Here is a 25,999-nt window from a genome sequence, read left to right on the forward strand (position 1 = left end):
TTCATCATATTGGCCAGGCTGGTCTCAAACTCCTAACCTTGAGATCTGTGCGCCTCAGCCTCCTAAAGTGCTGGGATTACAGGCATGAGCCACCGCGCCCAGCACCGATCCACTGTAAGTACATTTTTATGGATTGTATAACACTAGGTTCCAAATCCATTCTTACACATGTCCATATCCTGTATTTCTACTACCACTTCCCCCCATCCCCACCACAATCTTTATTGATGCATGATTGACAAATAAAAACTATATATACTTAAGTGTATAATGTGATGTTTTGTATAGGTAAACACTGTAAAATGATTACCACTATGATACTAATTTATGCATCCATCACTTCACAGTTAATTTTTTTTGAGATGGAGTCTCACTGTTACCCAGGCTGGAGTGCAGTGGCTGATTTCGGCTCACTCAACCTCTGCCTCCCAGTTTCCAGCAATTCTCCTGCCTCAGCCTACCAAGTAGCTGGGACTACAGCTGCATGCCACACCACCCGACTAATTTTTTTTTTTTTTGTAGAGACAGGGTTTCACCATATTGGTCAGCCTGATCTCAAACTCCTGACCTTGCGTTCCGCCTGCCTCTGCCTCAGCCTCCCAAAGTGCTGGGATTACAGGCGTGAGCCACCGTGCCCAGCCCAGTTACCTTTTTTTCTGTTGAAAACACTTAAAATGGGCCCGGAGTGGTGGCTCACACCTTAATCCCAGCACTTTGGGAGGCTGAGGTGGGCGGCCACTGGGCTGGGCCGAAAACCTGTCTTTACTAAAAATTCAAAAATTAGCTGGGTGTGGTGGTGCATCCCTATAATCCCAGCTACTCCGGAGGCTGAGGCAGGAGAATTGCTTCAGTCCGGGAGGTGGAGGTTGCAGTGTGCGGAGATCACACTCATTTTTGTTGTTTATTAACACAGTTTCACTCCATCTCACAGGCTGAAGTGTAGTGGCATTTCATGGCTCACTGCAGCCTTTACCTCCTGGGCTCAAGCAATCCTCCTGCCCAAGTACCAGGGACTACATATGTGCACCACCACATACAGCTAATTTTTAAAAATAATGTTTGTAGAGAAGAGATCTCTCTCTGTTGCCCAGGCTGCTCTTGAACTCCTGAGATCAAGTGATCCTCCCTCCTTGGCCTCCCACATTGCTGGAATTACAGGCATGAGCCACTGTGCTTGGTACTTTATTCCTTTACACATTTAATTTTTTTTTTGAGATGGAGTTTTGCTGTTGTTACCCAGACTGAACGATGACCTCCAAAATTCTTATGTTGAAGCTCCAAACCCCAATGTGACTGTATGTGAAAATAGGATCTTTAGGAAGTATCATTAAATGATGTAGAGAAATGGCAGTGTTTGTGGGGAGAGGGGGAGGAAGTGAAGGAGGGTGGGAAAGAGAGAGACCAATAAATTGATTTCTTGGTCTCCATCATGTGAAGACATGTGGAAGTAGGCATTTGCATGCCAGAAAGAGAGCTCTCACAAGAAACTGACCATGCTGGCACTCTGATCTCAGACTTCTAACATCCAGAAATGTGAGAATATAAATTTTGTGTTTTTAACTTCATTTAAAGTTAAATGAATTTGTAAGCCATTTAGTTTGTGCACAGAGATCATGAGTGGGATTCATGGACTGTATTAGCCATCTTAACAGAAGTGAGGAGACTGGATTATACCAGAGGTGGCATTGCCACTTAGATTGTGCCACCTAAAATGGAGAGAAGGCAGAACAGAACAGGCAAGGCTGTCACACTTCTTAGATTTTATAAGACGACACAGTAATAATCAGCTGTGAAAGTGCACTGGCAGTTAAGGATGGTTTAATTTCTGCCATGCTCTGCAGGATCCATAGAAACAGAAGAGACCCTTGGAAGAACATCTTTCAACAGTTCACCTCTGGGCCTACATCACCTTGGCTTCTGGTAAATTTTGACATGAATGTGCTACACTGGCAGTCACTAACCAACAGGGGATAAAACAAACCTGCATGATTTATCTCATTCAGAACTTGTTAATACCATGGTCCTAGGAATCTAATCACCAAGGTGAGGGAGCCTGCAGTACTGACCTCAGTATCCATGACCCTTCTTTACAGATGCCCGGACTCAGGTAACCATGAAGAAGTTGTATTTAGAATCTGTAGGTTTAATTTCAGACCCTCGGGATGGCATCTAAGGCCACTCCATGAGCCATTACAAACCTTCGCAAGGCATTTAGACAAATATGATGATCTTTGGTGTCACTGCCAATAATTAAAAATGGCAACTGATGGGCTAAATGGTAACATTCATACCCTTACATTCATAGGGTTTCTGCCCAGTGTGAATTCTTTCATGGGTACTTAGGCGTGAGGAAACAGCAAATGCTTTCCCACATTCCTTACATACAAAAGGTTTCTCTCCAGTATGATTTCGCAGGTGTACTTTAAGGGCTGAGGAAAACATAAATGCTTTCCCACATACCTTGCATATAAAGGGCTTTTCTCCAGTATGAGTTCTCAAATGTTTACTACGATGCGAAGAAGTAATGAAAGTTTTTCCACATTCAATGCATTCATAAGGCTTCTCTCCTGTGTGAATTCTTTTATGTTGGGTAAGGGTTGCAGATCTATTGAAGGCTTTCCCACATTCCTTACACTGATAGGGTTTCTCTCCACTGTGATTTCGAATGTGTATAGCAAGACCCGTGTACTGAGTGAAGGCTTGCCCACATTCCTTACATTCATAGGGTTTTATTCCAGTGTGCGTTCTTACATGTTGAGTAAGGTGAGTTGATCTAGTGAATGTTTTCCCACATTCCGTACATTTGTGTGGTTTTATTCCAGTGTGAATTTGAATGTTATCGTTAAGGAATGAGGAATTTCTAAAGGATCTTCCATATTCTTTACATTCAAAGGACTTCTCTCCTTTATGAGTTTTCCCATGTGCAGAAAGTTGAGAACAATTAGTGAAGGGTTTCCCACATTTCTCAGTCTCTTTGGATTTCTTTCCAGTATGAACTGTTGCACACTGCTTTACATGTGAGGAAGCTGTGATGGCTCCCCCACATTCCCGAAATTCACAGAGCTTCACTCCAGTGTGGATTCCCATGTGATTATCAAGGCTCGCAAAATACTTAAAGCCTTTTCCACATTCCTTACATTTGTAGGGCTTTCTTGCATTGAGAATTTGAAGATGTACGGCAAGGCCTGGAGTTAGGGTGAAGACTTTTCCACATGGATTAAATTTGGAAAGTTCCCATCCAACAGACGGTTCCCTGTGCACAGTGAGGACGTCTTTTCCATAACAATTACACTCAGAAGTGTTCCCTCCATTCTGAGGTCTCATGTGTGTCTTAAGGCAAAACTGTTCACTGAAGACCTCTCCACAATTCTTACAGAGTTTCCATCCACTGTAGCTTGTCTGCTGATGAACAGATAAAGGATTTAAAACATTTTCAGACATATTAAGAGATTTCACTCACCTAAAGACAGAAACATTTTGATGACAATTATTATTTTACTTTTTACTGCCCCGCCCCTTTTTTTTTTTTTTGACACAGAGTCTTGTTCTATCTCCCAGTCTGAAGTGTTAGTGGCACAATCTTAGCCAACTGCAACCTCCACCTCCCAGGCTCAAGTGAATCTCCTTCCTCGTAGCTGGGGCAGCTGGGAATACAGGTGCATGCTAATGCACCTAGCTAAGTTTTCTATTTTTTTTTTTTTTTTTTTTTTTGGAGACGGAGTTTTGCTCTCGTTACCCAGGCTGGAGTGCAATGGCGCGATCTCGGCTCACCGCAACCTCCGCCTCCTGGGTTCAGGCAATTCTCCTGCCTCAGCCTCCTGAGTAGCTGGGATTACAGGCACGCGCCACTATGCCCAACTAATTTTTTGTATTTTTCGTAGAGATGGGGTTTCACCATGTTGACCAGGATGGTCTCTATCTCTTGACCTCGTAATCCACTTGCCTCGCCCTCCCACAGTGCTGGGATTACAGGCTTGAGCCACCGCACCCAGCAAGTTTTCTATTTTTTTTTTTTTTTTTTTTTAGAGACAGGGTTTTGCCACGTTGCCCAGGCTGGTCTCAAACTCCTGAGTTCAGGTGATCTGCCTGCCTTGGCCTCCCAAAGTGGTAAGATTACACCATGTCCAGTACGTTTCACTTTTTTCAAAATTAGCGTTTTGCTCCATTGCCTGGGGTATAGTGCACTGGTGTGATCATGGCTCACTGTAACCTCAAACTCCTGGTTGTGTTCAAGTGATCATCCTGCGTTAGCTTCCTGTGTAGGTAAAACTTTCAGCACGCACCATCATGCCTGGCCAAACTTTCTATTTATTTATGCAATGGAGTCTCGCTCTGTCTGGAGTACAGTGGCGCAATCTTGGCTCACTGCAATCTCCACTTCCTCAGTTCAAGAGATTCTTGTGCCTCAGACTCCTGAGTAGCTGGGATTATAGGCACATGCCACCACACCCAGATGATTTTTGCAATTTTAGCAGAAATGGAGTTTCACCATGTTGGCTAGGCTAGTCTCGAACTCCTGACTTTGTGATCCACCCACCTTGGCCTCCATAATTGCTGGGATTACAAGCATGAGCCACTGCACCCAGCCTCAATTTAATTTTGTAGAGACAGTGTCTTGCTATGTAGCCTAGGCTGGTCTCAATCTCTTCAAGCTGCCTCAGCCTCCCAAAGTGCTGGGATTACGGCGATGAGCTACCATGGCAGCCTAGTTTCATAACTACAATTTTTATAATTTTTCTTTCATGGTTTCATTTCCTGAACTCTTGATTTCTTCCAGAGTGAATAATGGGACCTTTTGCTAGAATTCTATGCCACTGGCTCTAATTGTTTTAAAAAAAAAAAAAAAAAAAAAAAAAAAAAAACCTCTATATTTTATTTTATTTTATTTTTTGAGACGGAGTTTCCCTCTTGTTACCCAGGCTGGGGTGCAATGGCACGATCTCGGCTCACCATAACCCCCCCACTGGGTTCAAGCAATTCTCCTGCCTCAGCCTCCCAAGTAGCTGGGATTACAGGCGCACGCCACCATGTCCAGCTAATTTTTGTATTTTTAGTAGAGACGGATTTCACCTTGTTGACCAGGATGGTCTCGATCTCTTGACCTCATGATCCACCTGCCTCAGCCTCCCAAAGTGCTGGGATTATAGGCGTGAGCCACCACGCCCGGCCAGAAAACTGTATATTTTAATTTTGGGGGGGTGGTTTGAGACAAGATCTCACTCTGTCATCCAGGCTAGGTACAATGGCACAGTCATAGCTCACTGCAGCGTTAATCTCCCAGGCTCAAGCCATCATCCTGCCTCAGTCCCCCAAGGAGCTTGGACTAAAGTCGTATGCCAAAACGCCTGGCTCATTTTTAATTTTTTGCAGAGACAGGGTCTCCCTGTTGCCCAGGCTGGTTTTGAACTCCCAGATTCAAGCAATTCTCCTGCCTCAGCTTCTCAAAGTGCTGGGATTACAGGCATCAGCCATTGCACACAGCCAAATTGTGTAGATATTCATGAAACTGTTTAAATCCTCAATGACTAGTTACATATGTGGGAATGTATACTTCTGGGTATTCTAAAGTGACAAGTTATACAGGTTTAGAACATCAGAAAACTTATCACATTCAGAGTATCTCTCCAGAGACCCTATTCCCTCGAGTGTAGGCTACTTCTCTAATTCTCTGAAGTATTTCTCATTTGTGCTGTTTTTTTTTTTTTTTTTTTCATTGCAAACTCTACTTCCCGGGTTTAAGCAATTCTGCCTCAGCCTCTCAAGTAACTGGGATTACAAGTGCCCATCACCACATCTGGCTAATTTTGTATTTTTAGTAGAGATAGTTTTACCACGTTGGCCAGACTGGTCTCGAAGTGCTAACCTTAAGTGATCCACCCACCTCGGCCTCCTGGGATTACAGACTCAGTTTCTTTTTTTTTGAAGCGGAGTCTCACTCCATCACCCAGGCTGGAATACAGTGGTGCCATCTTGGCTCACTACAACCTTCGCCTCTGGGTCGAGCAATTCTCCTGCCTCAGCCTCTCAAGTAACTGTGATGACAGGTGTCCACCACCATGCCTGGCTAATTTTGTATCTTTAGTAGAGACAGAGTTTCACCATGTTGGCCAGGCTGGTCTCAAACTCCTGACCTCAAGTGAGCCACGCACCTTGGCATCCCAAAGTGTTGGTACTACAGGCATGAACCACCATATCCAGCCTCTTTTTAAAATCAGAGATGTGATCTTGCTATATTGCCCAGGCTGGTCTCAAATGATCCATCTTAGCCTCCCAAGTAGCTGGGATTACAGATGTAAGCCACAGCTCTGACTATGCTAATTTTCTAGAATGGAATTCTCAATCTTTTCTGAGAGAAGAAACTAAGAAACATCCCTCATTAATCTTACCATTTGTATCCCATTGAAGATTTCATTCTTCAAAAATCTCTGCTGAAGTGATAACCCTTGGGTTCTAGGTTGTATTTCCCATTCTGAAGTTAAGCAGAAAAAGTAATGTGAGGGTTTAGAGAAGAAATGTTATACTTAAGTGGTTTAAAATAATGAGTCATTAGTACTTGCTTTCAAATTAAACACAGTAACAAAATAAAAGCCAGGGAACCTTGAGGATTTGGTATTACAGCAAAGCTTTGGCTATAAGGATGTACGGTTTATTACACAACTGAGAAGTTTAGGTAGTTTATTACACACTGCTTCTGTGAAAACTAAAACCAATGGTGAACAGGAAGAGATTATCAGGAAGGGAAAGCAGGAAGATCTGGATAAAGAGCATATATTAAAATGATAAAATCAACAAAAAACGAGAACAGGTAGTTTTGTTAGATCATAGGAATTTGTGACTAGATAGAAAATAAGTCAGAGATATCTGAAATTCTGATAAAAATAGCTTAAATCTTCTGAGGCCAAGTGCCTCTTTTTTTTTGAGACGGAGTTTCGCTCTTGTTACCCAGGCTGGAGTGCAATGGCGCGATCTCGGCTCACCGCAACCTCCACCTCCTGGGTTCAGGCAATTCTCCTGCCTCAGCTTCCCGAGTAGCTGGGATTACAGACACGCACCACCATGCCCAGCTACTTTTTTGTATTTTTAGTAGAGACAGGGTTTCACCATGTTGACCAGGATGGTCGATCTCTTGACCTCGTGATCCACCTGCCTCGGTCTCCCAAAGTGCTGGGATTACAGGCTTGAGCCACCGCGCCCGGCCCAAATGCATCTTTAAAAATCTTTTATTTGTTTTTTTAGAACAGTCTTACTCCTTGCACAGGGTGAAGTGCAGTGGCGCAATCTCGGCTCACTGCAACCTCTGCCTCCTGGGTTCAAGCAATTCTACTGCCTCAGCCTTCCAAGTAGCTTTGACTACAGGCATGTGCCACCATGTCCGGCTAATTTTTCGCATTTTTAGTAGAGACTGGGTTTCACCATGTTAGCCAGGATGGTCTCAATCTCCTGAACTCATGATTCCCCCTGCTTCGGCCTCCCAAAGTGCTGGGATTACAAGTGTGAGCCACTGCACCCAGTCAAATTTTGCTTCAGGCGATCCACCTGCCTCAGCCTCCCAAAGTGCTGGGATTACAGGCATAAGCCACTGCGCCTGGCCTAAAAATCTCCTTTTTTTTATTTGCAAAAACATACGGAACTTCTCATTAGAGTTCTGTTTTACAAATACTCACGCTGAAGAACTCCACTCTCCATTGTCTTCAACTCTTCTTGTTTTAACCAAGAGGTCAGGTTGGGTATGAACAGCTGACAACCTGTGCAGGTGGAAAGACATTAAACGAAGTGGCTCATGCAAGAAATGACAAACCTTCCTATGATTTAGGAGATTTATTTCTACCTTCTTTTTTTTTTGAGATAGAATCTCTTACTTGTCTCCCAGGCTGGAGTGCAGTGGTGCAATCTTGACTCACTACAACCTCAGCCTCTTGGGTTTAAGTGATTCTCCTGCCTCAGCCTCCTGAGTAGCTGGGATTACAGGCACCTGCCACCACGGCTGGTTAATTTTTTTTGTACTTTTAGTAGATATGGGGTTTCACCATGTTGGCCAGGCTGGTCTCCTAACCTCAGGTGATCCGCCCACCTCAGCCTCCCAAAGTGCTGGGATTACAGGGATGAGGCACAGCGCTCAGCCAGGAGATATATTTCTAATAAAAGCAATGTAATTAAAACAAAAGGGCTTTTAAAAGGGGGGGGGCTAAACAAGCAAAGATCTGCATTTCTGTGCCCCCCAAAATTGGTTATCTCGACCAATTAAACCCAAATTCAGGCTGACGTACACATTTACAAAGCACTAAAACTTTTATTTCTTTTTCTGTATGTTTTTTTTTTGAAACATAGTCTCATTCTGTCACCAGGATGGAGTGCAGTGTTGCAATCCTGACTCACTGCAACCTCCACCTCCCAGGTTGAAGCGATTTTCCTGCCTCAATCTCCTAAGTAGCTGGGACTATTGGCACACCCCACCATGCCCAGCTAATTTTTGTATTTTTACTAGTGACGAAGTTTCGCCATGCTGACTAGCCTGGTCTTGAACTCCTGACGTAAGGTGATCCACCCACCTGGGCCTCCAAAGTGCTGGGATTACAAGAGTGAGCCACCACACCTGGCCAAACTTTTACATGTAAGTAAGCTAGGCACGATGGCTCATCCAGCACTTTGGGAGGCTGAGGCAGCTGGATCACAAGGTCAGGAGTTCAAGATTCAGCCTGGCCAAGATGGTGAAACCCTGTCTCTACTAAAAATAAAAATAAATTTAAAAAACTTAGTGGGGCACAGTGGCGGGTGCCTGTAATCCCAGCTACTTGGGAGGCTGAGGTTGCAGGGTGAACCAAGATCATGTCATTGTACTCCAGCCTGGGCGATGGGGCGAGACTCTGTCTCAAAAAAAAAAAAAAAGTAAGTACAAGAAAAAGATGCTTGCTCTCATGGCTAAACAACTCTGCCACTGAATCTCAAACACGGCAGTATATTAGATTCATCTTTAGGGATTCTAAAAACACAGATGACTGGGCCCAAACCCTGAAGTTTCCAATTTATTAGTCAAAGACATGGGAATGAAGATGCACATTTCTGGCCGGGCATGGTGGCTCACGCCTGTAATCCCAGCACTTTGGGAGGCTGAAGCGGGCGGATCATGAGGTCAAGAGATCGAGACCATCCTGGCCAACATGGTGAAACCCCATCTCTACTAAAAAAATACAAAAATTGGCTGGGCATGGTGTCATGCCCCTGTAGTCCCAGCTACTTGGGAAGCTGAGGCAGGAGAACTGCTTGAACCTGGAAGATGGAGGTTGCAGTGAGCCAAGATCAAGCCATTGTACTCCAGCCTGGCGCCTGGCAACAGAACGAGACTCTGTCTCCAAAAAAAAAAAATGTAAATTTTTTTTTTTTTTTACATTACATCAGACAAAATTTGTCATAATAGGCCATGCAAACCAACATACCATCTATACCCCCAAACTAATGTTAAAAAACTGTAAACAAGTATCTCAAATAAATCATAATAACTCTTAGCAGACTAAAGGACAAGCACATTGGTCCTATTGTGCTGCTAGTATCTTTTTCTCAGCCCTGACTTTGGATTTTACCCAATGCCAAATTCTTCTACCACTTCTATAATACAGATCTCTTTTCCCTCTCTTCAGCTTTGGAGTTGATGGTCAGCTTGGACCTTGGCATCCCTTATGAATTATCTCAGGGTAACTGGGCATTTTTTTATTTTTTGAAATTTTTCACAGGGAAGTTGTATGGCCACTGTTTTCCAGAAATAGTTTTATCTACCTCATTACAATATACTGGCTGGTAGTTTTTATTTTGAGTTTTAAATCATCTTATCTAATCCCCTGAGCAGCATTCTTTTTCTTTTTAATTTATTTTACTTTTGGTGCATACTATATCTGGCATTTCTCTGCCTGTTATCGCTCCCCACCCTCCACACCCCACGAAGATGGACATTTCTAACAGCATGATACAGATGCAGTTGATGATGTTTCAAGAGTTACCACAGTAAATGAAAACCTATTACAGCAGGGACTGTTATTTGGGACATTCTCTGTTATTCCCCACTGTATTCAGAATTGACAAGCAAGGATGTAACATACTTGTGTTCTCTCTCTCTTTTTTTTTTTTTTGAGACGGAGTTTCGCTCGTTACCCAGGCTGGAGTGCAGTGGCGCGATATCGGCTCACCGCAACCTCTGCCTCCAGGGTTCAGGCAATTCTCCTGCCTCAGCCTCCCGAGTAGCTGGGATTACAGGCACGCGCCACCATGCCCAGCTAGTTTTTTGTATTTTTAGTAGAGACGGGGTTTCACTATACTTGTGTTCTATAACAGGCTATAAGAGATGATGCTAGTCTTTTTTTTTTTTTTTTTTTTTCAGACAGAGTCTTACTCTGTCAGCCCAGGCTGGAATACAGTGGCATGATCTCAGTTCACCTCAACCTCTGCCTTTGGGTTCAAGGGATTCTCCTGCCTCAGCCTCTGGAGTAGCTGGGACTACAGGGATGTGCCACCATGACCAGCTAATTTTTGTATTGTTAGGAAAGACTGAGTTTCACTATGTTGGCCAGGTTGGTCTTGAACTCCTGACCTCATTATCTGCCCTCCTTGGCCTCCCAAAGTGCCAGGATTACAGGCATGAGCCACTGTGCCCGTCTGCTAGTCTTTATTTATTTTTTGAGACAAAGTCTCCCTCTGTCGCCCCAGCTGGAGTTCCTTGGCGCAATCTCAGCTCACTACAACCTCCACCTCCTGGGTTCAAGCAGTTTTTTGGTCCCAAACTAATAGCTGGGTTTACAGGCACCCGCCACCACAGCTGGCTAGTTTTTTGTATTTTTAGTAGAGAAAGGGTTTCAATATTTTGGCCAGGCTGGTCTCAAAATCCTGACCTCAGATGATTTGCCCATATTGGCCTTCCAAAGTGCTGGAATTACAGGCATGAGCAACTGCACCCAGCCTAGTCTTTTTTTTTTTTAATCTTTTTTTTAGAAACGAGGTCTCACAATGTTGCCCATGCTAGTCTCAAACTCTCAGGCTAAAACAATTCTCCCACCTCAGCCTCCCAAGTATCTGGGACTAAAGGTGCAGGCCACCATGCCCAGCAAAATGATGTGACTCTTACCCATAGAGGCCAGGTTCTTGTAGTTCTCCAGCATCACATCTCTGTAGAGGTATTTCTGAGTTGTGTCCAGTAAAGCCCACTCCTCTGGGGTGAACTCCACAGCAACATCATCAAAGGTCACTGAATCCTAAGTCATCACACACATGATGGTTTGAGCCAATGAACACTTCCACCAATGTTCACTGGAGAATGAGGAAGGGGAACCTACTCATTTATATGTGGTTCTGAGATCTCCCAACATCTACTCCAGGGTTTAATGTCTCAGGAGCTGTTGTGTCTAAACACTCAAAGATGACCTCCTATAGGCATGTACCTTGAACAGCACTTTTTTTTTTTTTTTTGAGAGGGAGTATCACTGTCACCCAGGCTGGAGTGCAGTAGTGCCATCTCGGCTCACTGCAACCTCTGCCTCCCGGGTTCAAGGGATTCTCCTGCCTCAGCCTCCCGAGTAGCTGGGACTATAGGCATATGTGCCACCACACCTGGGTAATTTTTTATTTTTAGTAGAGATGGGGTTTCACCATGTTGGCCAGGCTGGTCTTGAACTCCTGATCTTAGGTAATCTGCCAGCCTCAGCTTCCCAAAGTGCTGGGATTCCAGGCATGAGCCACTGTGACCAGTCAAACAGCACGTTTTAAAAAATTTTTTTAATTGTTTTTTAAATCTGTTTATTTTAAATTTGTAAATATTTTTAATTTTTAAATTTTAAATTCTTATTTTTATTTTGATTAGAACAGCACTTCCTAAACATCAATTTTTACCTATCTAGCAGCTATCCACCTATCCATCCATCCATCTAATCTGTATTTATTTATATATAATGACAGGGTCCCACTGTGTCACCCAGACACAATCACTGGTGACTGACTGAAGCTTCAATCTCCTGGGCTGCAGTGCTCCTCTGACCTCTGCCTCCCGAGTAGCTGGAATTACAGGCATGAGCCACTGCCCACAGCTTACACTTTATCTCAGCACAATCACCACCAGGCTAGAAGCTCTTCCTATACCATCTGTCTCTATGCGGCACACTCCTCAGCACACTGCAGATATCTGATAAATGCTGATGCATGAATAAATTATTTGATAAAAGGACACTTTCATCTGCCTCATCATCTGTCACAGCACCCAGCAATCAAACAAAGATGAACCTGGCACCATGAAGGTCAAGCTTAATTAAGTTATTACTGAGATCATGGGATGATTTTCAAGTTAACACTTTATCTATAAGAGATTTCATTCCCTAGAGAAATTCATCTGGGGACTCAGTCCTTCAGTGAGGCTTCATTTGCTCTAAGAGAACTCTGGAGATGAGTCTGTCTAGAAGGAAATGTGTCCACCTACTGGATGTAAGTATGACATTTTGTACAACAGTACATTTTCACTTTACCTGATAACCATTTGCCAGGTAGTCCACCACCGTCCTTTCTACCTTTGTCTTTTCTTCAAGAGGGCAGATTGCTTCCCTGGGAAAAAACCCTAGTGGAAAAGTAAGAAGGCATGAGAAGCCAGAGCTACCTGTACTTCCCACATTCATATGCCTAGAAGTCCTTCCCAGTTTGAAATTCCCATATACTCCTGCACACACAAGAAAACTGCAGACAGACAACACTCCCACGAAATGCCATAGTAGTCCTTGTCACCTAGACTCAGAAAAGCAGATGTGGGCTGAGCTGCCTGTTGGGTAAAGGGTAATAGTTTCATTTTACAAGAAAACTTACACCCTGAAAAATGTGACTATCTGCCCATACTAGTAAAATTCATGAAGCTTATGTAGCATTTCCTAAGGCACACAAACCAGGGCTGAATTCTAAAACAGCATTCTGGCTAGGCACAGTGGCTCCTGCCTGTAATCCCAACACTTTGGGAAACCAAGGCAGGCAAATCACTTGAGGTGAGGAATTTGAGACCAGCCTAGCCAACATGGTGAAATCCCGTCTCTACAGAGGAAAAAAAAAATTTCAGAAGGCTGAGGCAGAGAATTGCTTGAACCCGTGAAGTGGAGGTTGCAGTGAGCTGAGATCATGCCACTGCACTCCAGCCTGGGCGACACAGAAGATTCCATCTCAAAAAATAAATAAATTAATTAATTTTAAAACCAGCATTCTGTGTCTCACTTCAATTCCTCCAGAAGAACCAGTGGTGGCTGAGCATGGTAGTTCACACCTGTAATCCCAGCCCTTTGGGAGACTGAGGTGGGCGGATCACCTGAAGTCAGGAGTTCGAGACCAGCCTGACCAACATGAAAAAACCCAATGTCTACTAAAAATACAATATTGGCCAGACATGGTGGTGCATGCCAGTAATCTCAGCTACTTGGGAGGCAGGAGAATTGCTTGAACCCTGTAGGCAGAGGTTGTGGTGCGCTGAGATCCAGCCATTGCACTCCAGAGTGGGCAACAAGTCCAAAACTCTGTCTCAAAAAAAAAAACAAAACGAAACAAAAAAAGAGAAACTGCGGCATGCCTGCTCAGGCCCAGCTCACTGAACTCTTATGTTGTGGAGGGCAACCTAATGCAGAATCTCTGAAAAAGAGCATCAACGAGGACTTACCACAGGACAAATCAATAGCTGCCATCCTCTGAAGCTGATGGTGAGATGTGCCTCAATGCTCTCTCTTCCTTCATGCCAAGATCGCCTCAGGGAAGCTTATGAACCTAGGTGGAGAGAGGCAATCTCCATTCCTCTTTGTACAGGGTTATTTGTGGTCCTGTTCATATCAATCATCAAACAGCAAGCATCAAACATCAGTCATCGAACATTATACATGAGCTTTCTCTCTGCAGGTGACAGATGTGAAAGCCACCAAAATATCCACTCAATATTGTCACTCAGTTAACGACAGTATTAACGGTGACTAACATTTACTGAGGACTAGTATGTCAGAAGAAGCTCTAGTAGCTTTATATATACATGCTCACGTAATTATCATAACCATCTTTCCCAATAGCTATCAATAACTCTGTGTATCTATGTATCTATCTGTGTATTGAGACAGGGTCTTATTCTGTTGCCTAGGTTGAAGTACAGTGGCACAATCACAGCTCTCTATGGGCTAGGCAGGAGAATTGCTTGATTCCAGGAGGCATCAAGCTGAGATCACGTCACTGGACTCCAGCCCGGGCAACAGAGTGAGGCTCCATCTGAGAAAAAAAGAAAATATAGACAATTAACAAAGTGGCCCTGAGCTGAAACCACATTCTGGGGACCCAAAAGACCACTGTGGGCCACTACCAAAGTGAAGACTTACGGTAGTTCGGTGATAGATAGTGTCTTAAGTACTTATCGAGGGCCCACTTGAACTATGGACCTATTCCATCATTATTTCCCCAGTTCCTGAATATATAATCAGAAGACAGGAATTTCTGGGAACTAACAGCATCCCTAAAATTGGCTCTCTGATCGGTAAGGTGAGGACCATTTCGGTAGAAAAAGCAAACTGGAGGCACTACAAATTACCTATCCGCTAATACAATAAACTAGAAGTAATATATCTTGGGGAACTGCAAAGAATAATGCCACCATAAGGACCAGTGGTTATGATACTTACTACTTCCTCATTCTCATTAAATAAACATACTACTCTGCCCTGTGCAGAAGTCACTTTGATCTTGGAGAATGACTAAACTACCATAAACTTAATCACATGGTCACCCAAGTTGTAGCTGTTCTTTCCACCCCCACTCCCAAGACAGTCTCACTCTGTTGCCCAATCGAGTGCAGTGGTATGATCTTGGCTGACTGCAGTCTCCGCCTCCTGGGTTCAAGAGATTCTCCTGCCTCAGCCTCCCGAGTAGCTGGACTACAAGCGAGTGCCACCACACCCGGCTAAGTTTTGTATTTTTAGTAGAGACAGGGTTTCACCACGTTGGCCAGGCTGGTCTTCACCTCCTGATCTCAAGTGATCTGCCTGCCTTAGCCTCCTAAAGTGCTGGGATTACAGGTATGAGCCACTGTGCCTGGCAATTTAGTAATTTTTTTAAACAATTTATTCTGTGGAAATTAAATGATAGTGAACAGAAGTGGTATTATTAGGAAAGAAAAGTAGGAACAATCTGGATGAAAAGCACACATTAAAATCATGGGCGCAGTGGCTCATGCCTATAATCCCAGCACTTTGGGAGGCCAAGGTGAGTGGATCACTAGGTCAGAAGATAAGACCATCCTAGTCAACATCGTGAAACCCCGTCTCTACTAAAAAAAATACAAAAACTTAGCTGGGCATGGTGGCGCAGCCTGTAGTCCCAGCTACTCAGGAGGCTGAGGTAGGAGAATTGTTTGAACCCAGGAGGCGGAGGTTGCGGTGAGCCGAGATCACGCCATTGCACTCTAGCCTGGGTAATAAGAGCAAAACTCCATCTCAAAAAAAAAAAAAATCATAAAAAGAAAAAAGAGCAGATTGTTTGCAAAATCATATGAAAGTCTGGGTTGGATGAAAAAGAGAGGAATATGGAACGTTGAAGATACCCTAAAACTTCCAAGTCCAAAGGCCCCACGTTCTGTGACAAAGTACATCTTTCAAATGTCTTCATTATGCTTCCAAACACACTGAACTTCTCACTGACCAGGTGTTCTTCACACTCACCTTGGAGAACTCCTATCGGCGATGTGCTCGACTTTCCTCCTCGTCCTCCAGTCAAGACACAGACTGCGTTTGAACAGGTCCTGTGCAGATGGAAAGATACACCAATGGAAGAGGCTTACGCAAGAGATGACAAATCTATCCAAGAAAAAATAACCGTATTCCTAAAGAGAGCAGTGAGGCTAGTTTAAAAGAGCTCAAATTTCATGTATCTCATTTGTGCCCTGAGGAGATTGGTTATCTCTGACCCTATAGCCATCATTCAGGCTTAAATACACATTTAAAAACCAGTAAAGAGTGGGCACAGTGGCTAATGCCTGTAATCCCAGCTCTTTGGTTGATTTAAAAAAATCACCTGAGCCTGGGGAGGCTGAGGCTGCAAGAAGCATGACTACACCACTGTACTCCAGCCTATATGATAGAGTGAGGCCCTGTATCCAAAAAATTAAAATAAAAACCATTAAAACTTTCATTCAAATAGGAAATAATGCAAGTGCAAAGTGAAATCATTATTTTGTTTGCTTGTTTTGAGACAGTCTCACTCTGTTGCCCAGGCTGGAATGCAATGGCGAGATCTTGGCTCACTGCAACCTCCACCTCCCGGGTCCGAGTGATTCTCCCAACTCAGCCTCCTGAGCAGCTGATAATACAGGCACCCACCATCACGCCTGCCTAAATGTTTTTGTATTTTTGTAGAGAAGGGGAGATTCACCATGTTGCCCAGGCTGGTCCTGACCTCAGGTGGTCCACCCACCTCGGCCTCCCAAAGTGCTGGGATTACTGGCTTGAGCCACCATGCTGGGCTGAGATCATTACTTTTTTCACAGTATTGTCAAAAGTTTGAATATTTTCTCTTTTGGAGCTTTTGACATACCATGGGTGTATTGTATCCCTCTCTCCCTCTTTTTTTTTTGAGATGGATTTTTGTTCTGTTGTAGGCTGGAGTTACAGTGGCACAATCTTAACTCACTAAAACCTGTCACCGCCCAACCTGTTTCAGGTGATGCAAACATTAACCAGGTGTTGTGGCATGTGCCTGTAGTCCCAACTTCTCAGGAGGCCGAGGGAGGAGAATCACTTGAACTCAGGAGGCGGAGGCTGCAGTGAGCAAAGATCACCCCACTGCACTCCAGCCTGGGCAACAGAGTGAGTCCGTCTCAAAAAAAAAAGAATCAGAGAGCTTCTTTAGAACACCCCTGAAATAAAGCTATTTCTTATGTTCTCAGAGCTGAAATTGTTATAATTAATGAGACTCGTATGCCAGAGCTTCCCTGGCAAAATGAGAAAGAGGGAATCCTAGAGACAGGAGTGTCACTGGATTTACTATGTGTCATCTGTATCCACTTCCCTGTCCTCTGTTGAGAATGCAGAAGACACTCTCTTCACAAAGGTTATTGAGAGAGGAGAGGAGTATCGTAATCCTCAAACAGCTGTGCTAGTATTCTTCATAGGACAGGTATGACTGCAACAAATACCATTGCTGAAATGAGTTCCCTGCTTTCTTTTTTGAGACAGTTTCGCTCTTGTTACCCAGGCTGGAGTGCAATGGCGTGATCTCAGCTCACCGCAACCTCCACTTCCTGGGTTCAGGCAATTCTCCTGCCTCAGCCCCCTGATAGATAATATTGTTCAGATGACAACACCATCTAAATAATCTAGGTGTAAGATTCCATCTAGTGCTGAAAAGAAGGCAGTGACCTAGAAAAATTTTAAAGAAAGAAAATCACTTTGGGAGGCAAACACAGCCAGATTGCTTGACAAACTCAGGAGTTTAAGACCAGCCTGGGCAACATGATGAAAATCCATCTCTAATAAAAAGCACAAAGAGTAGCCAGGTGTGGTGGTATACACGTCACCTACTCAGGAGGCTGAGGTTGGAGGACTGCTTCAGCCTAGGTAGAGGCTGCAGTAAGCCATGACACCAGTGTATTCCAGCCTGGGTGACAGAGACAGACCTTGTCTCTTAAAAAAAAAAAAAAAAATCAAAAGGTAAATTAAAAATAATCTAAGTGGCTGGGCACAGTGACTCACACCTGTAATCCTAGCACTTTGAGAGGCCAAGGCAGGTGGATCACCTGAGGTCGGGAGTGCGAGACCAGCCTGACCAACATGTAGAAACTCTGTCTCTACTAAAAAAACAAAATTAGCCGGGCATAGTGGTGCATGCCTGGAATCCCAGCTACTCAGGAGGCTGAGGCAAGAGAATGGCTTCAACCCCGGAAGTGGAAGTTGCGGTGAGCCGAGATCACGCCATTGCACTACAGCCTGGGCAACAAGAAAAAAACTCCATCTCAAAAAACAAACAAACCACAACAACAAAACGCTGGGCGCAGTGGCTCATGCCTGTAATTCCATCACTTTAGGAGGCCCAGGTGGGTGGATCACAAGGTCAGGAGATTGAGACCTTCCTGACCAACATGGTGAAACCCCATCTCTACTAGAAACACAAAAATTAGCTGGACATGGTAGTGGGCGCCTGCAGTCCAAACTACTCAGGAGGCTAAGGCAGGAGAATCGCTTGAATCCGGGAGGTGGAGGTTGCAGTGAGCTGCAATCACAAAACTGGCACTCCAGCCTGGTGACTGGCAAGACTCCGTCTCAAAAAAATAAAAATAAAAAACCTATAAAATTATTACTAGAGGAAGACCAGTAACAATCTAGTTACTAGAAACAATGGGGAAACATCCAGGACATTGATCTGGGTAAAGATTTTTGGTTAGAAAAAACAGCACAGGCAACGAGAGCAAAAATAAACACATGAGATTACATCAAGCTAAAAAGCTTTTCCACGGCAAAAGAAACACATCAAAAAAGTGAAGAGACAATCTACAGTATGGAGGAAAATATAAACTATCCACCTGACAAAGGATTAATAATCAGAATAGATAAGGAACTCAAACAACTTGATAGCAAAAAAAAAAAATCTGATCCAAAAAAAATTAGCAAAAGGTCAGAATAGATGTTTCTCAAAAAGACATACAAATAGCCAACAGTTATATGAAAAAATGCTCAACATCATTAATCATCAGAGAAATACAAATCACACATACCACAATGAGGTATTATCTCACCTCATTTAGAGGCTTTTATAAAAAAAAGACAGGGAATCATAAATGCTGATGAGGATGTGGTGAAAAGAAAATCCTTGTATGAAATTGGTGGGAACGTAAATTAGTACAGCCACTATAAAGAACAATATTCAGGCGCAGTGGCTCATGCCTGTAAAATTATCACTAGCAATATCTCTGATCTCAAATAACTAAAAATAGGCCAGGCATGGTGGCTCACATGGTCAGGAGTTCAAGACTCAGCATGGCCAAGGGGGTAAAACCCTGTCTCTACTAAAAATACTGAAATTAGCAGGGCATGGTGGCAGGTGCCTGTAATCCCAGCCACTTGGGAGACTAAGGCAGAGAACTGCTTGAACCTGGGAGGCAGAGGTTGCAGTGAGCCGAGATTTCGTCACCTGCAGTCCAGCCTGGGCGACAGAGTGAGACTGTCTCAAAAAAAAAAAAAAAAAGAAAAGAAAAACTAAAAATAGAACTATCAATAGAAATACCATCTGTAGGCCTCTTGAATTTTGGAGGCAACATTTACAGTTACAGGTGCTTTTACACCCACACACTTGCCTGTAGGGATTCTAGTTTCAACTGTACACCAGAGCAATTTCAGGCTGCAGTGCAGGCTTCCAAAGCACTTGGTGCACTTGATCCAGCAGACCCAATGATACTCAACGTGTCCACGTTAAATATCATCTATTTATTGGAAGCCTCTGGCAGGCACCAACAGAAGATGTAGAGTACAGCCCTCTGGTATTCCAGAGTCAATCCATGCCTCTTATGCAGATTAACTTTTTCTTTTGTGGTTTGTCACTAGCACCGTGACAGAGAATGAACAACAAATCATGGGACATCAAGTCACTAAGACAAAACTGAGTAACTTGAGACTTTATGGTCTCCAAAGCATGAAGTACATACTGTCAGCCCTTGTCAAACACAGGTTGTCAGCTCCTCCTCTGGATCCAATTGCAGGTTTGTAGGAAATCCCATGAAATAAAGGAATATTTATACACACCATGAGAATCCAAAGAAATATTTGATTGTATGACTTTCTAAGAGAATGTGACGGCTGGGTACCGTGGCTCACACCTGTAATCCTAGCACTTTGGGAGGCCGAGGTGGGTGGATCACCTGAGATCAGGAGTTCAAGACCAGCCTGGCCATCATGGAGAAACCCCATCTTTAAAAACAAAAAAGAGAGAGAATGTGACTCTGTGAAAGTCAACATACTAGACAATAACTGTTCTAGGTAAACAGACACTGAAGACACTAGAAATTACAATGCAAAAATCCTGAATGGATCTTAGATCCAAAAACACCTAAGAGCATATGTTGCATCAATGAGGAGAATTTTAGTTATTACACAAAGTCAACATTTCATGACATTATTTTTTATTTAAGTGAAATAGTAGTACTGTGGTTTTAGTATGACAATGCCTTTTTTTTAGGAGACACATTACCAAGTATTTAAAGGTCAAGTATGACGTGTGCAATTCATGCTCAGTTTACACTCAAATTGTTCACCATAAGATTTATTTACTTGAGGAGAAAGAAAACAAGCACAATGCTAAAAAAAAATAAATAAATATACTAAACTGGGTGTGTCAGATGTTCAAGTTTTCCTTAGGATCAAATTTTTCGGAAAAAATGTAAAAACGACACTTAGACCAAACATGCTGTTAAGAAGAATAAATTCTGTAGATACTACTTTATTACACTAATACTAGAATAATATTCTAATTATAATAATAAATAATCCTAGTATCTAATTATAACAATAAATAATCCTAGTATCAGTGTAATCAAACCTCCATCCTTTCTTCCTTGAGGCCCCTATTGAAGGCAACTTCACATTAAGAGAACACCTGAGTATTATTGCCTTTCTTTTTTCTTTGTTTTTTGAGACAGAGTTTTGCTCTTGTAGCCTAGGCTGGAGTGCAGTGTCGGGATCTCGGCTCACTGAAACTTCCGCCCCCAGGGTTCAAGCGATTCTCCTGCCTCAGCCTTCGGAGTAGCTGTGTAAGATATAATATAGTTCTCTGAATTTATCTTCAAAAGTTCAGCCTGTTAACTTCCCAGGTCTTTATTCTCAAACTCAACTTTCTTGTTCTCCATGCCTCCTTGCCTCTAGTTACTATAAACAACCTTCCCTAATCGATAACTCACATCTGTTCCTTTGGCTACCCACTCTACAACTATTCCACCGTTCAAAACCGCATGTCCCAACATTGTGACTCACACATCCCCCTTCCCTTCCTTATTTGGGGAAAATATTCACAAATAGCCAATAGTCTGCAGTCCGACCCCAACTCTTGGGGGAGTGACAGGGAGGTAGGAATCCTGCCTCAGAGATAAAACCCCTTACCTTCCCTTCCCCGGTGTGCTCCCGCCAATGCTCCATCCGCAAAACGCACCCTTCTGTAGAAATGCCTTGCTTGGAAAACTTTTGCCTGAATGCTGATTTCACTTTGCAGCACCGAGCATTTTATTTATCTCCAACAGCTGGGATTACATGGGCCCCGCCACCACGCCTTGCTAGTTTTTGTATTTTTACTAGAGACAGGGTTTCACCACGTTGGCCAGGTTGGTCTGGGACTCCTGCCCTCAGGTGATACGCCGCCTTGGCTCCCAAAGTGCTGTGATTACAGGCGTGAGCCACCGTGCCCAGCCTGCCTTTCTTTAGTAGAAAGGCTTGGAGCTGGTAACAACTGGGGGGAAAATGAAGTCCAAGAAAATGAAAATGAAAAACTAAAGGCTTACAGTCTACACGTTCATAATACATACAAAAACACGCACACCCTAAACAACTGTATTTTTTCCATCCGAATGTAATGTGTCAAAAATAAGTAAACGACATCAAACAACGCCAGATTCTCAGATGAGACATTTTTAGCAAAGAATGGAAGTCAGACCTCTCCTGAAACCAGTCTTCTGCCGGTGCTCACCAGGAACACGCCGGAATCGCCAGGTTCCTGAGGCAGGAGGATGCGCGGCCGGAGCCAATCTCGCAAGAAAGACAGTGAAATTCTCTTCCTTTCGGAAAGAAAAAATTCACAAAGGCTGCTTTCCAAGCTTTTGAAGAGGGGAGCACAGAGGATGGAAGCACTCCAGAAAACACCCCGCGGAAGCGGGACAAACACACTTCCCAACCCGGCTCCTGACAGGGACCGACCGAGTGTGCCTACTATCGGAAGTGGCCGCGCCGGGAGGAAAGACAGCCCCTGGAGAAGCAAGTGAAACGAGCTGGATCCGAGAGGCTCCGGGGCGACCAGGCCCAATGCTTCCTTTGCCTCCCCGCTGCTACCTCCGCGACCCCGAAGCAGGCAGAACTCACCACAGCCGGGTGAACTCCAGCACCATAAAAGCGAAATAGCACAGAACACTCAGAGCCAGCGCCGGAAAAGACGGCGGTGGCGCGCTGACGTCACTTCCCTTCTGAGCTTCGGGCCAGGCGGGGCTCCGGGGCTGGAGTTTCTACCACCTACGACCCGGTCGAACACGGAATTTTTATCCTAGTTTTTTCCCGGGTGGGTGCGGACGGGGCCTCGAGTTGGCTCGCAGAGCGGGATGCAGAAACAAGTTCAGAGAAAAAGATGAAGTTAGAACCGGGTCTCTGGACGGAAGTGTGGGTCGGGGCCCCCTACTCGGGAGCGGTTTAGAGGTGTGACCCGGCCTAGCCCGCGGCTCAAGTGGCCAGATGGGCTGGAGGGCCAGGATGTGGCCTGGGACGCACCCCAGAAGATGCTCCTCCAAAGCTTTTCCCGGGCGGGCGCAGTGGTTCACGCCTGTAATTCCAGCTCTGTGGGAGAATAGGCAGGTGGATACCTTGAGTCCAAGAGTTCGAGACCAGCCTGAGCAAAATAGCAAGCTCCTATTTCTTTCTTTTTTTTTCTTGAGACGGAGTCTAGCTCTGTTGCCCAGGCTAGAGTGCAATGGCGCAATCTTGGCTCACTGCAACCTCTGCCTCCCAGGTTCAATCGATCCTCCTGCCTCAGCCCCCCCTGCCCCGCCCCATCCCCAGTAGCTGGGATTACAGGCACGCGCCACCATGCCTGGCTAATTTTGGTATTTTTAGTAGTGATGGGATTTCACCATGTTGGCCAGGCTGGTCTCGAACTCCTAAACCTCCGGTGATCCACCCGCCTGGGCCTCCCAAAGTGCTGGGATTACAACTACATGCCCAGCCTGACCTGACTCTTTAAAACACACACACACACACGGCCAGGCCACCGCACCAGCCCGATCCTGTCTCTATTAAAAAAAAAAAAAAGTATATATATATATAAAACGCTCCTAGGTTCAAGTGATTCTCCTGCCTCAGCCTCACAAGTAGCTGGGATTACAGTCACCTGCCACTACACCTAGCTAATTTTTTGTATTTTTAGTAGAGATGGGCTTCACCATGTTAGCCAGGTTCATCTGTAACTCCTGACCTCGTGATTCACCCATCTCGGCCTCCCAAAATGGTGGGATTATAGGGATGAGCCACTATGCCAGGTCACGTTTTCAGTATTTCTATAAATCTTTATTTATTTTGTCTTCATCAAGTATTTCTGGCTGGGCACGGTGCCTCATGCCAGTAATTCCAGCACTTTGGGAGGCCAAGGTGGGAGGATCATTTGAGGCCAGGATTTTTAGAATAGTCTGGGCACATAGGAAGACACCATCTCTATTAAAAAAAAAATGTTTTTAATTTTTTTTTTTTGAGACAGAATCTCACTGTCGCCCAGGCTCAAGTGCAGTGACGAGATCTTGTCTCACTGTAGCCTCTGCTTCCAGGTTCAAGCGATTCTTCCGATTCTTCTGCCTCAGCCTCCCGAGTAGCTGGGACTACAGGCCCAGCTAATTTTTGTATTTTTAGTAGAGACAGGGTTTCACCATATTGGCCAGACTGCTCTCGAACTCCTAAACTGGTGATCCTCTTGCCTCAGCCTCCCAAAGTGCTGGGATTACAGGCATGAGCCACTGTGCCCAGCCACAAATTTGTATTTCTATTGTTATTTTTCTGATCTTACCACATGGGCCAGCACCACATTTTGTATGTTTTAAAATAGCACTGATCCCAGACATACTCCCCATGTTTATTCAGATATGTAACATAATCCCAATAAAAATACCAAAAGTTTTTTCTGGAGTTAGGTACATTGATACTAAAAGTTGATGTGGAAGAACAAAATCTGATAATAACCAAGAAAAATAAAACAAGACTGGGTGCGGTGGCTCACACATGTAATCCCAGTACTTTGGGAGGCTGAGGTGGATGGATCATGAGGTCAGGAGATGGAGACCATCCTGGCCAACATGATGAAACCACGTCGCTACTAAAAATACAGAAATTAGCTGGGTGTGGTGGCATGCACTTGTAGTCCCAGCTACTTGGGAGGCTGAGGCAGGAGAATCACTTGAACCCAGGAGGCAGAGGTTGCAGTGAACCAAGATTGTGCCATTGCACTCCATTCTGGGGACAGATGGAGACCTTGTGTCAAAAAAGAAAAACAGAAACAAAAGAAAAACAAATAATGAATAACAGATATTAAAACATACTGTTGGCAGCTTTCACACAACGGAAAGAATTAAATTATTGTAAAATAAAAATAAACATACTACAAAGCCTCTATAATTAAAACTATGTGGTACTAGCACATGAAGCAGAAACAGACTAATAAAATATCTAAAAATAGACTCATGAACATGTAGAACTTTCATGTGTAAATGTGGTATTTTGCCAGGTGTGGTGGCTCACGCCTGTAATCCTAGCATTTTGGGAAGCCGAGGTGGGAAGATCACTTGAATTCAAGAGCTCAAAACCAGCCTGGCCAACATAGTGAAACCCCATCTCTACTAAAAATACAAAAAATTGTCTGGGTATGGTGGCTTACACCTGTAATACCAGCACTTTGGGAGGCCAAGGCAGATGAATCACCTGAGGTCGGGAGTTCCAGACCAGCCTGACCAACATGAAGAAACCTTGTCTCTACTAAAAATACAAAATTAGCTGGCTGTGATGGCGGATGCCTATAATCCCAGCTATTCAAGAGGCTGAAGCAGGAGAATCACTTGAACCTGGGAGGCAGAGTTTGCCATGAGCCAAGATCATGCCATTGCACTCCAGGCTGGGTAAGAGTGAAACTCTCAAACAAAAAAAAAAAGTGATGTCTCAGATTGATGGGGCAAAAAATGTCATTTGAAAGGTCTAATATAGGTGGTTAGCCATTTGAGAAAAGATGAAATTAAAACTATACATCACAGCATATACAAGAATAAACTCCAAATGGACTAGGGATCTAAATGTGAAAAATAAAACCACACCCATATGTAGGGTGTTCAGGTGCTTTCTTGGCTGAGTAAGGAAAAGGATGTGACCACAAGGTGGCAATAGCACACAAGCTTTATTAGGGACGTGCTTTGAAAGGTTAGCAGTGGCAGGAGGTAGCGAACAGCAGGAGAGTATCCACAGGCTTCTACTGGAGGGTTGTTGCTCAGAAAGAGTGGAAAGGAAGGGAAACTCCCAGAGGAGAAAGGGAATGAAAGGGGGCTTATATGACTAAGTGACGATGCTCAGCAGCCTGGCAGCATTATCTTCCAGTTTAAAAGCTCTCGGCCTGGCGCGGTGGCTCAAGCCTGTAATCCCAGCACTTTGGGAGGCCGAGGCGGGTGGATCACGAGGTCAAGAGATTGAGACCATCCTGGTCAACAAGATAAAACCCCGTCTCTACTAAAAATACAAAAATTAGCTGGGCATGGTGGTGCGCGCCTGTAGTCCCAGCTACTCGGGAGGCTGAGGCAGGAGAATTGCTTGAACCCAGAAGGCGGAGGTAGCGGTGAGCCGAGATTGTGCCATTGCACTCCAGTCTGGGTAACAAGAGTGAAACTCCGTCTCAGAAAAAAAATAATAAAAAAATAACTTGGTTAAAGTACAAGGAATGTACTTATTTTCTTACTATATTTAACGGCTACATAGGGCTTAACAAAGAGTTACTAGCAAAAAGCAAGGAAGCTTAAAGGAAATTAAATACAAAAAATTAGCTGGGTGTGGTGGCACATGTCTGTAATCCCAGCTACTTGGGAGGCTGAGGGAGGAGAATCACTTGAACCTGGGAGAAAGAGATTGCAGTGAGCGGAGATCACGCAACTGCACTCCAGCCCGGGTGACAAAGTGAGACTCCATCTAAAAACAAAAAAAAATGGCAATCTCAATTTCATGTCATTTATTTCAGTTTCTCCTCTAGTATGAATTATCTTGTGTATAAA

The 25,999-nt window shown here is 44.1% G+C and overlaps 1 protein-coding gene, 1 long non-coding RNA gene and 1 pseudogene across 32 annotated transcripts; 2 read left to right on the forward strand and 1 right to left on the reverse strand.

Moving 5' to 3' along the window:
• Positions 1-12,073, forward strand: LOC144580840 (uncharacterized). The gene is made up of 3 exons (XR_013531045.1): positions 1-114; positions 1,842-1,920; positions 11,938-12,073. It is a non-coding gene; the product is annotated as an uncharacterized LOC144580840 (long non-coding RNA).
• On the reverse strand, positions 1,791-22,122 carry LOC103787315 (uncharacterized). Of its 31 annotated transcripts, none has more exons than XM_078360486.1 (11): positions 21,661-22,122; positions 21,114-21,456; positions 19,838-19,928; positions 19,667-19,704; positions 15,693-15,772; positions 13,661-13,764; positions 12,498-12,586; positions 11,111-11,237; positions 7,665-7,745; positions 6,387-6,469; positions 2,123-3,399 (listed from the first exon to the last, which is right to left on the reverse strand). In XM_078360486.1, the coding sequence occupies exons 6-11, from the start codon at positions 13,683-13,685 to the stop codon at positions 2,272-2,274; spliced, it is 1,533 nt and encodes a 510-aa protein (XP_078216612.1). In that variant the 5' UTR covers positions 13,686-13,764; positions 15,693-15,772; positions 19,667-19,704; positions 19,838-19,928; positions 21,114-21,456; positions 21,661-22,122; the 3' UTR covers positions 2,123-2,271. The 31 variants fall into 31 exon arrangements, with proteins under 31 accessions (XP_035140363.1, XP_078216608.1, XP_017823337.1 ...); XM_078360474.1 differs by having other exon boundaries at positions 2,123-3,402; XM_078360477.1 differs by having other exon boundaries at positions 2,123-3,402; positions 13,661-13,817.
• Positions 19,654-25,999, forward strand: part of LOC103789761 (chromatin target of PRMT1 protein pseudogene) — an 8,407-nt pseudogene continuing 2,061 nt past the window's right edge.

The sequence above is a fragment of the Callithrix jacchus genome, chromosome 22 (assembly GCF_049354715.1).
Source record: "Callithrix jacchus isolate 240 chromosome 22, calJac240_pri, whole genome shotgun sequence".
Taxonomy (NCBI): Eukaryota; Metazoa; Chordata; class Mammalia; order Primates; family Cebidae; genus Callithrix; species Callithrix jacchus.